Source organism: Miscanthus floridulus, chromosome 8 (assembly GCF_019320115.1).
Source record: "Miscanthus floridulus cultivar M001 chromosome 8, ASM1932011v1, whole genome shotgun sequence".
NCBI lineage: Eukaryota > Viridiplantae > Streptophyta > Magnoliopsida > Poales > Poaceae > Miscanthus > Miscanthus floridulus.
In genome coordinates this window covers 21018520-21030310 of record NC_089587.1, presented here as the reverse complement: position 1 = coordinate 21030310, position 11791 = coordinate 21018520, and the positions used below count along the sequence as shown (strand labels likewise).

The following is an 11791-nucleotide window of genomic DNA, read 5'->3' as shown; positions in this document are numbered from 1 at the left end:
GAAGAACTCGCTAAGATCTACTCTACTCCTACTCCTAAGGGGTGGCCGGAACCAAAAAAGTAAATGACTTGTATATTGGATTGATTGTTGTCCTTTTACAATAGCCGGGCTTTGATATTTATACCCGGGACCTGCACATGACTCCTGTCTAAGCATGACTTATCACAATTTTTGACCCTAGAGAAAACATTCCTAATTTAAGATAATTTGGACTCTAATCTTTCTCCTTTTTATAGAATCCAACATGTCTCGTCCTGGTGCCGAGCGTAGCCTTTGTCGTTATCCGCTGGCGCTATCTGAAGAAAGCCGATTCCAGTTTTTGCATCGAATCAGCTGGTTCCGATCTACACGTAATTAATTCATTGATGACATGATCTTGGGAGCCTTTCGAGTCCCTGTGACTCTCCTTCCAAATTTTAGTGTAAACAATAGTGAATCCTGTCGACCTTCCTTGGTAGTGGGTCAAGAGGCTGATCACCTCGGACGAAAGGGTAAATCACGACTCACAGTAAAAGTGTATAACATCTGCAGAGTGTAAAACTGGTATATCAGTCATGCTCCTGGTCACGAGCGGCCTTGGAACCCTTACGAAATAGATGATGAACACTGATGATACTGATGATAAAGATGCTCACTAATGATTACTGTTTATGCTATTCATTATTCATGTTTACCTGATCATGTGTTTATATGGGCTTGTGATAAACTTGTTGCTACCCAATTGCTAAAATCATGACTCATTAAAAGCTAATCGCAGTTGAACCAGTGTCAGCCTTTTGAGCCTCATGAACCCCATGTTATATTTGTTGAGTACGACATGTACTTACGCTTGCTTTACTTTTAAAATATTTGTAAAAAATCCAGATGGATACCAGATTGTTAGAGTTTGGAGAAATTAGACTTATGATCAACCAGTCAGTTGTCCTTGTGAAATTAGAGTCTTCACCCGAAGATTGGAGTTATCTTTCCGTTGTTTCCTGTCTAAGGCTATATTACCCTTATTTGTAGCTATATGTAAGATTTGATTTTCTGGGCTCACATATGGTGTGTATCTGGTTTTGTTCTTAAAACCGGGTGCTACATGAACCCACGGTTGTATCGGTATTTTCGGATATATCTAACATTTTTATGTAAAAAATTATAGTTTATAGATAATACTCCCTACGTTCTAAATTATAAGACGTTTTAACTTTTCTAGATATATTGTTTTTATTATATAGATAGATATGGTGTATATGTAATAAACACATAGCAAAAGCCATAGCAAATGAAATTTCTAATTCAGCTTAGAAAAAAAGAGAATGAATATCAAGGGTTTATAGTATGATTTTGAATACTCTAAAAAGGATGAGGGAGGCGGGAGAGAGAAAAACTTTTGGAAATATTCATTCCGATTGAATTGCAAATATATCAACGATAAAATCAATTCAAATATGAATTGCAATAAGCGAGCGGGGTGTCTCAAATAGAGATGAGTTGCTAGACTACGTCGAATAATGAATTCAATTATAAAAAAAACTAAAAGATGGATTAAATTATACAAGGAATCCTGGTTTAAAAAGAAAATGGGAATACGGCGAAATCGACTTTGATTGTATTGAGACTATGGAACCTGCTAAATCTAGGAAAGCCAATATATAGTTAAGGTGTCGAATTGCTATTCTGTGTCTCTAACTTGACTCCGAACGCACCCGACGGCCCATCCGGCCTTTCCCACTACTCGCTGATTCCTCCGAGAGTCCGAGAGCAAACGCCGGCCGCAATCGGGAACGGGGAACCCTGGCAGCCGGCAGCGTCGCGCTGCCCCCGCCCCTCGCCGCCTCGGCGCGTAGCCAGTGGCCGGCCTCGCTCCATCCAGCAAGCTGACCAGCTCGACTGCTCGAGCTCGTCCTCGTCGTCGCCGATTTGATTTCTCCCTTTCAGCCCAACCTAGGCCCAAAGCCACCATATCACGGCACTCCGTCCAACCTTCGGCGCCACCGATCCTCTTCTCCGCCGCCTCTCTTCCTCGTCGCCGGTGAAGATGATTCCCCAGAGCCAGAACAGCTCTCTGCAGCGCCTTCAACACGTCGAGAAGGTAACCTCACGGCCCGCACCCCGATCTCGGTGGTTGTCAGTTCGGTTCCTTAGGCGGGCTGGATGTTTGTTGTGCGTGTGCAGCGGATAGTGCGGGTCCTGGAGCTTGCGGGAGCGGTGATGGAGGAGCTGGGAAACTCTCAGGGCCCTCGCACCGATGCAGTAGGCGCGCACTGCCGCGAGTTCATGATCTCTATGAAGGTAACCAGCCCACTGCCTGCCCTCAGATCGTTAGACTGCGTGTTCCTGTTGTTACCAGTTATGCGTCTCAATCCTCGCTAATCCCATGCTAGAGAGACTATTGGAAAAATCAACAGTTGTTTTAAAGTGCTGTATGCAAAATTTTGCTCTGTCCAATGTTACTTTGTTTCCATCAAATTGACTATGTAAATATATGCATCTGCTCATCAATTGGTTTTTATTTAACGCAGTATGCATGCCACAAATCATTCATGATATCTCACTGCTTAATTATGTTTTGGTTGGAGTAGGAAATTCAAACAACATTGCGTGAGGAAATCAAAAGTGCTTGTGAATATCGTCCATTTGAAAAGTGTGATTACAGCGCAAGGATTGCTAATGAGATATGCTGCAAGAAACTGGAGTATGTAATTGAGAAGTTGGATACCATGCAACAGAACCTTGAACAGAGCACTGATGATGTTTAGCGAGTTGGCTACACAGTAGTAAGTGTACCCTTTTTTTGCAATAAAGTGTAAACTGCTTAGCGAATAAGAGGATACTTTATGATGATAGTATCCGCTCAATCAGGTGATTTTGTCAATACTTTGCTGCAGTGGTAGAGTTGGTGAATTAGCTCTTTTCAATTTCTTGGTACTTGCAATGCTACCATTATACGCTACATGACTTCCGTTGCTTTATTTATTACTCCCTCCGTTCCAAATTGCAGGTTGTTTTGGCTTTTTTAGATAAACAACTTTTATTTTGTATCTAGACATATCGTATATCTAGGTGCATAGCAAAAGCTATGTACCTAGAAAAGCCAAAAAGACCTATAATTTGGAACAGAGGGTGGTACGTGTTTACAGGGACTTCTATTTTGGCTCGTAAATTTGCTTGCAGAAGTTCTTTCCATTCGTGTCTTGATGTTTAAACTTCAAGCCTTCGTCTTCTCATCCTCAATGTGTAATTCTGTTGTTTGAGAGTATAATGTTTACACCAGATATTTGTATTTAAGTACACTGCTGATATCGCTTGTTATATGGCTAGCTCTTGTAATGCTTCCATATGTCCGCAAGGGTGGTAATTTTCTCTTTTTTGCTCCATTATGATTCTACAATAATCTTTTCTGGTACTCATCCTTGATGAATTGTCTACCTTCTAAACGGGGATAAGGTTTTCCTCTGAGTTGAATTACTCATACTGTGTCGATTACTTTCAGGTTTGGGAGCAACAGATGATTGAGCAGTACGCAGAAGGAATTTAGAAGCATTCTATCAACCTATAATTGCAGGAAGGTTTTGCTCAACTCTGGGACTGTAACCTGTGGTTTGCTTGTATTCCATGTTCTGTAACAGCCCTTAGTTTAGCTGCCTGCTGATGCTCAGTAACATTGATCTTGGCCTGAGTAGGATAGGAGTAGCATCCTTGAGCTTAAAATCGTGGGATTTTAAGGCAGTGTATTTTACTGATGAGAATTTGCTCTTCTGTAGTGCATGGACTTGCTTCATCCTTAGAACATGCCTTATGGTATATTGTTAACTCGTTTTTCAATGATGATCTTCATGTGATTGCAATGAATGCTGTTTTGATTTAATTTTTCATGCTGGTTCGACCTCCATTGCATTCGAAGCTCATCATGTTTTATCTGCTGTAAATACTGTGTGGCTATTTAGTCTAGTTTAGAGAGCAGGTAAAACATAAATGAGCCATTTATCTGTCATTAATCTTGAAGTCTATGATATATAAAATGATTGGGTATGCCGCCACACCAACCTCTTGAAATCCAAAGTACATTGAAGATTCATATTCCACTGTATGATTTTCAGTGTATCTTCCAAGTGCATTTTTTTGTTTGCAGACTTGTTCTTTAATGAAGGTCACCAATTAGGTGGACAACATGTTTTATTTCGAAGATGGAGAGAACTCATCCCTTGAGTCCTATTGGTGTGAGGTCAAGGAGTGTGATGGACACATGAAGTTAGCTGACACCCTTAAGGTTATGTGTTACCCATTTCCCATTTACAACAAGCGTCTTGGGGAACATACCTCTGCCCAAGAGGGGAAGGACCCATCGGTGGGGTCAGAAGAGAGGCAAAATCACAGAGGAAACTGATGCTCTTAAGAGATATATCATTTCTTGTTGAAGTCTCTTGAGGCCTGGGCTCAGGGATATGGCTGCTATGCCTACTCCAACCACTTGATCAGGGAGTTCCGCAGCAGCATTTACAAAGAAGGGAAGCTCAACAAGTGTCAGAGCTAGTCGGCCAACCTCCATACATGTGCTCAGGTAGTGCAGCACACTACTAAGGCTTAGAAAATGGAGAATAGGCCTTGGCCTGAGTTCTGATCTAAATTAAGTCGCTGGTGTCAGAAGACAAAGAGGTGACCACATTCCTCGCGTAGAGGAGGGGTAAGCTGTATAGGAGTTGAGGGAGACACTTGCTCATGATTTCATGCCTATATAGCCTCAGCTTTGTGCAGTTGAGGCCCCAGAACCTTGTGCCAATGAGGAACCAGAATTGGAATCGACCCAACGGGTGCTGATGATGAGGTGGACAATTGCTCCTAGCCTCCTATTGTCTAGCTTCGTTCTAGTCCATGTATCCATCCACAATTTATGGCCCTTGGACCAATCACCAACCGAGTGTGGAGGTAAGTACATATGCAACTACTTAGCTTTCAGCTTTAACTTTCCAACTTATGGTTCCTTATGACTATCCATACTTTCATTGGAGAATATAGTAAATTACACATGGAGAGCCAATAACTGGACTTGACAATAGAATGATGATGATGAACTCCCAAACGAGGTAGCTACCTCTTTGTTCATTTTGAAGCATATCTATTACTGTCTCCTTGTATCTCTTTATGCTGCCATTTATATTTTTCAAATCACAACTGAAGCAGCATTTTGCGTTTGCGTTAAGAATCAAATTGAGGGATCAAACTGTCCGACTTTACATTATAGAGACTAAATTGAACCTGAGGAAAAATTATGAGGATTGGTGTGGACTGTCCACTAATTCATTTAGGAGATTCCTAGGGATCAAAACGGACGGAAACAGGCGGGAAACACGCTCTCCTGTTTCTGTTACTGTATTTTTTCTACCGGTAGCGGGAGGAGTGGGATATACGGGTATACAGAAACGGGTAAACACAAGCGGATATACGATGGAAACGAGCAGTAGACGGGAACATAAGCCAGAATTACATGCAGTCATAGATGGTGTATAAATTCATCAACAAACATAAAATAATTACGGGATCAACGTAAGCGTGAAACTAGAGATTCCCCATGTAAAGATTGTAAGTGGTGTATAAATGGGTACTATGAATATAACTGCATCTATGACTGCGGTTTTCATCTATGGCACACTTCGTCTCCTTTTAATATATAAGTCATCAACAAACATCAAACAATGACTATATCAACATAATGTCTTATTGGCAAGAGTTCCAAATATACATTCATCATAATAAAGCCAGAACTGCAAATAAGATAGTTTGGGAGATATGATCATTAAATGTAATTGATCCTCTCAGGGATGATCATAATTATTATTGATTTGGTTTGCACCATTATTTGGAGAAACTCCATTTCCAAATACCCCAACTCCATTGGCATCACCCTAGGAGTATGGTTGACTCAGGCTCTAAGCAAAACATTTAGTTGAGTTGGTCATCAATCATGGACTTCATTTCAACTAACATGTCACGGTATTTTTCCAACTCCTCCAATCCTTTTCCCTCAAAATCGCCAGTCATTATGGGCACCAGTTTTGGATCAAAATTCTTCTCCCGGGCCTTCAGCTCCTCACCTCGGAGTTTTGTAGCCTCTAGCTGTTTCTTCAGCTCCTTCAGCTCTGCTTCCTTTTTCATGAAATGATGCAGTATAATCATCGTAACAGTGCCTTTGCTATTTCTAGCATCACCTGCAAAGAAACATTCATTATCAGAGTTGATAGAAATAAAATAGTGGTTAAAGTAGTAATGCTTACTAGTCGATGATAAGATCATTACCAGTGTTCTGTTTGTCCATTCTCGATGAACCCTTCACCATCTACTCCAGTACTCAATGTATTCTAGTGTCTTCTGTGTATGTGTGAAGACTGGTGTTGCAGGATTATGTGGATGGTTTTATATAGAGATTTGTGTGTTAGGTGGTATTGAATTTTATAAGGCTGTATATTTAACGCATTCCAAATTCAACTATCTAAAGATTGGGTGTATCCAGCGTCAGTGGATTGGTTGGTGCTTACAAAACGTGCTTTTTATTAGCAGGTAATAATTGCGAATATGCGTATATTTGGTGGGATTCGATATGTGCAAAACTGAACCGCTGAAAGTTTGGGTAGGCCCATTCTGGACGAATAGGTAGAAATGAAGTATAATACTGGTGTAGAAACAAGGTGCTTTTTAGCAGGTAATAATAATAATTGCACATATGCGTATATTTGGTGGGATTCGATATGTGAAAAACTGAGCCACTGAAAGTTTGGATACGCCCAATCTGAACGAATAGGTAAAAATGAAAGATAATACTCGCGTAGAAACAAAGGTGCTCATTTAGCATACACATTTGCATACATTTAGTAGGACTCAGTGTGTGCAAAAATTAAACTGTTGAAAGTTTGGATACCATTGGGGAAATGGATCACATCACCCACCTTTGTCCAAGTATGACCTCTGAACCATGTGACACTGTAACTAGTCCAGATCCAAAATTAGCTGGAGCCACAGAGGGGAAGCTCCTAGGGCTCTGAAGGCCCGACTGGGCTGATGTGAGGGTTGACTTAGGTGGTTAGTGGAGTCTACCTAAGGCCTTCTGGATGACTTCCCAGTTCCCACATCGGCTGAGGCCTCCACACCAGGAGCCTCTTGTGTTGTCCTCAAGAGACTGACACCTGGGGCCCCACCAAAAGTTATTAGGACGAGGTGAGCCCATGACACGTCACACATTCAGAAGTGTTGGGGTTGGGTTGGTTAGAGAGAGAGAGAGAGAGTATATGTATATATAGAGATATGTAGAGATTTTCTTTTCTATATATCGAGATCGAGATATTGAAGTTTATTTAGGGCGAGGTTCAAAATCTTGAGAAAATCAAGAAAAATAAGAAAATCTTTCATATCATCTCTTATCACTTGCACAAGTAGAGAGGGAGGGTATTCTTAGGTACATAGCATGCAGGTAAAATGTCGACGAATAGACAATTAGACATGCATGAAAGATAATACCGACGTAGATAAACAGGTGGATATTTAGCAGGTAGAAAATTTGTATATTTGGTATATCATGTTCTGTGTATGAAGGACTATGCAAGTTAATTAGAAACTTGTTTGGTGATTAGTGTCACTTGTTTGGTAAGTATTGCTCATTGGAAGTTTTTTACATATATGTGGCAGAAATGCATCGATATGCGAGGAATAAGTGTCCTTAATTAACATATTCTACTTGCCTTGGCTACCTTCCTTGCCCTTGCACCCATTGAGTGAAATGCAGAAAACCTTGCCCATTTAGCACAAACAGAGTAGAAAAACAATATCTGCTCTAGTAGGAATGGCCCACTGCTGAAGGAGGACAAATTTGAAAAATTGGGTTTTTTATCTGCAAGAGTAGTTTCAGTGCTTGGTACTCTTATGTGGAAACATAGGAGTTTGGTCTTTCAAGTTTACAAATGCTAATGTCGTTGACCTTTTCTGGTTACTGCTTTTTTGGCATGTAAACTGCATACATAAAGAAATACATCAGTTTCCCCTTTTCAGCTATTTCAGGTTTGACAAATCTGTATGAAGTTGAACCAGAGGATGCACGAATTGGATGTTAGGTGGAAGAAAGAAGCATACATATTTTCTCAAGATATAAAAGACACTTGTCTTGTTTGCTGTTGCAAGTAATTTCTTGTCTTTGTACATGGTTTTAGTTGATACATTAATGTTGCTAATAAACGTGATAATTTTTTGCGTGTAGGAATGACAGGCCGAGAGCAAGGCGATACATTCGTCGTGTGATTGACCGATCGTTTGTACTATGTAGCTGTATATATATGGTTATATGAGTACTGCTTTTACTGCTACACTGTAGATTATTTCCAGTTGACAGTTGGCGTACCATAGATTGACATTCAGTGAGTTCTCAGTGGAGTTCTGGTCCAGATTTCCCTTTACTTTGCCTCGCTCGTCCTTTTCACTTGTCCAGTTGTCCATTTGGTTTTGCACTTGCCAACTGTCATGCTGCCGCCTACCAAAAAAGTAGGAATGCCTGCAGCTTTGGCCAAAGCGCTGAGTCGGTCCGAGCTCGTTCACCAATTCTGCGGTTTGATATGAACATTCGACTATGATCTTTTCCCGATAATGAAGTCGTTGGGAGAGAAACAGTTGTTTGGCTGGACTTTAACCCAGTCCATGTCCATCCAAGTGGATGGGCTTGATACCATCTTTTAAACTTTAGTCCTTGTCAAGACATAGATTAATTATAAAACTAATTGCACAGATGGAGGCTAATTTATAAGACGAATCTATTAAGCCTAATTAGGCTATGATGTGATAATATGGTGCTACAGTATATGTGCTAGTCATAGACTAATTAGGTTTAATAGATTCGTCTCGCGAATTAGTCACTCCTGTGCATTTAGTTTTATAATCAGTTCATGTTTAGTCCTCCTAGTTAGCATCTGAACAAATAAGAACTAAACTTTAGTTCCTGAATCTAAACATCCTTCGTGTCTGCAAGGCCTGAATAGTATGGTACACTGATTGAATTTTTAATTATATATTTTTGCATTAATTTTTTAAATTATATTGCTACAGACATAAGTTTATTTTTCGCGGCGTTACATCATAAGCAAATTAAGTGCTTCTATGGATAAATTTGATCTTTGCAAAGAATTTGCATTTGCACGCCTATTAGGCTGAACAATTATTCGAGTTCTTATAATACTCCCCCCCCCCCCCTACTATGAGTGAATTCTCAGATCAAACAATGGAGATGCTTATACAAGGAAATTAAGTTTTGTTACCAGGCCATACACTACCGGACTCCTTGAGTTTGCCGAGTGTCCGAAATACTCGGCAAAAGACATAAAACACTCGGCAAATGGTTCGCCGAGTGTAACACTCGACGAACAGCACTCGTCAAAAACAGTGACGGCAAAGCCAACTTTGCCGAGTGTCTTTTATCGGGCACTCGGCAAAGCCTTTGCCAAGTGCCCGACACTCGGCAAAGTTGAAACCGAAAAAACCCCGAAAAAATGGGAATTTTTACCCAAAAAATGGAATTTTTTTTTATCGATGGAGGCCCTCACCGGCCAGCGCCCACCCATCTACGACATTTTTCGCGTGAATTTCATGGTTACGCGACCAACGCGATTCGAACCCGAGACCTCCCGCTGTGCACGTACCTCCTCTACCACTACACCACACTCTCACTTGTGTCTGGATTCCGTTTTAGTTCCTAATATATTATACTAAACCGAGTGTAAATTGTATGTTTAAGGTCCTAAACGAATTCAAATAAAAAAGTTGTAAACTACAAAGTTTGATAACTTTTCGAGATCTACACTTTTAGTTTAGGAAGTTTTTCCATCCGAGGTCGTTTACAAAATTTGAATTTTAAAATTTTGAAATTCAAACACAGTTATGCATGACAAGATGTTTTCAAATCAAAAAGTTGTAAACTACAAAGTTTCATAACTTTTCGAGATCTATACTTTTAGTTTAGGAAGTTTTTCCATCCGAGGTCGTTTACAAAATTTGAATTTTAAAATTTTGAAATTCAAACACAGTTTTGCATGACAAGATGTTTTCAAATCAAAAAGTTGTCAACTACAAAGTTTCATAATTTTTCGAGATCTACACTTTTAGTTTAGGAAGTTTTTCCATCCGAGGTCGTTTACAAAATTTGAATTTTAAAATTTTGAAATTCAAACGCAGTTTTGCATGACAAGATGTTTTCAAATCAAAAAGTTGCCAATTACAAAGTTTCATAACTTTTCGAGATCTATAAAGTTTATTTTGGTTGTTTAATCATCTATTCATCCGACATGGTCGTTCTAACATTGTTCACAAATCTTATATGTCTCTCTTGTAGTTTCATAAACTACAAGAGAGATATGTTAGATTTGTGAACAAATTTATTTTTACTTTGTCGTATGAAGAAAAGACCAAAACAAACATTGTACATCTTGATGAGTTATACAACTTTGTAGTTGAAAACTTTTTCATTTGAATTAATTTACTGCTTCAAAATATGCTTTGAAATTTTCTTTGCCGAGTATAAAAAAAAAATAACACTCGGCAAAGAAGCTCTTTGCCGAGTGTCAAAAAAAAACACTCGACAAATAACGTCTTTGCCAAGTTTAAAAAAAAACACTCGGCAAAGACGTCTTTGCCGAGTGTCCGAAAAACAAACCACCTGGCACTCGGCAAAGAGCCGGTCTCCGGTACTGATATGCACGGGGTGCTTATTAAGGATGAAAATGGTACGAAAAAATCCCATACCGACCGGCTTCGTTTACCATATAAACAGATCAACTACCGTTTACTTGGAAAAAACAAAGACAGGAAAATTCACGGAAAAAATTTGGTAAAAACTGGAAAATTCGCGGAAAAAATTTGGTAAAAACAGGAATAAATTCGAGTTGTTTTATAAGCGCCGTAACTTCTGTTGCCCTCTTGGGGAGGCGAGGTGGTGCTATTTACAGTGCAACTTGCTACTGCGGTGTTGACATCGTGGGCTGCAGTGGGCCGTTTACCAACATGTGCAAATAGCGAAGGGACGCTCGCCATGCATGTGGACAGGAAGCTTGTAGGGTGTAGCCGTACGTTTCAAAATTTTATTCATTCTTCTCATGTGTTCACCTCTGTTCCCAATTTAATTTACCATCCTCGACTGTTATCGACGTGTATCCGACCGCATTGTATTGTTCGCAATATCAGAGCATCCCGTTTCTGTTTTCCCAACCGAGTATTCCTGATTCCAATTCTGTTTTCGTATATAAATATCCCTTCCATTTTAAATTATAAGTCATTCCAAGAATCTTTGAGAGTCAAAGCATCTCAAATTTGATCAAAATTATAGAGAGAATTATAAAAATTTATGACATCAAATAGCTATACTATAAAAATATAATTAATAATAAAGAATCTAATGATATTTAGTTTGTATTATAAATATTATTATCTTATTATATCAATTTGAGATGCTTTGACTCTACGAGATTCTTGGAATGATTTATAATTTGAGATGGAGGGAGTACAAAATAAAAAATGGTTAGAGGGCCATGGCCACGGCCACGGCGCCCAATACCACCACCACCACGGTGCGCCAAGGGCGACGTTGTCGCCACCGCGCCCCCACTACCCGCCTCCGCCGCCACCGTGGTGCCCCAAGCCGTCGGCCGTGCCGAGGTTTGGCGTGTGGGACGAGCAGAACGTGGCCATGGCGGTGTAGGGCTTCACGGTGTAGTTCTAGAAGGTGAAGCGCCACCGGGAGGAGGCTAGGACCGCCCCCGCGCCGCCGCCGAAGCTGCTGTCG

General features: G+C 40.2%; 1 protein-coding gene and 1 pseudogene across 1 annotated transcript; one reads left to right on the top strand and one right to left on the bottom strand.

Moving 5' to 3' along the window:
• Positions 1-1685: 1685 nt before the first annotated feature.
• LOC136475935 (mediator of RNA polymerase II transcription subunit 11-like) lies at positions 1686-3813 on the top strand. The gene is made up of 4 exons (XM_066473595.1): positions 1686-2077; positions 2161-2277; positions 2568-2762; positions 3479-3813. The coding sequence occupies exons 1-3, from the start codon at positions 2024-2026 to the stop codon at positions 2742-2744; spliced, it is 348 nt and encodes a 115-aa protein (XP_066329692.1). The 5' UTR covers positions 1686-2023; the 3' UTR covers positions 2745-2762; positions 3479-3813.
• Positions 3814-5088: 1275 nt separating this feature from the next.
• Positions 5089-6351, bottom strand: LOC136475936 (uncharacterized; annotated as a pseudogene).
• Between the last annotated feature and the right edge of the window lie 5440 nt (positions 6352-11791).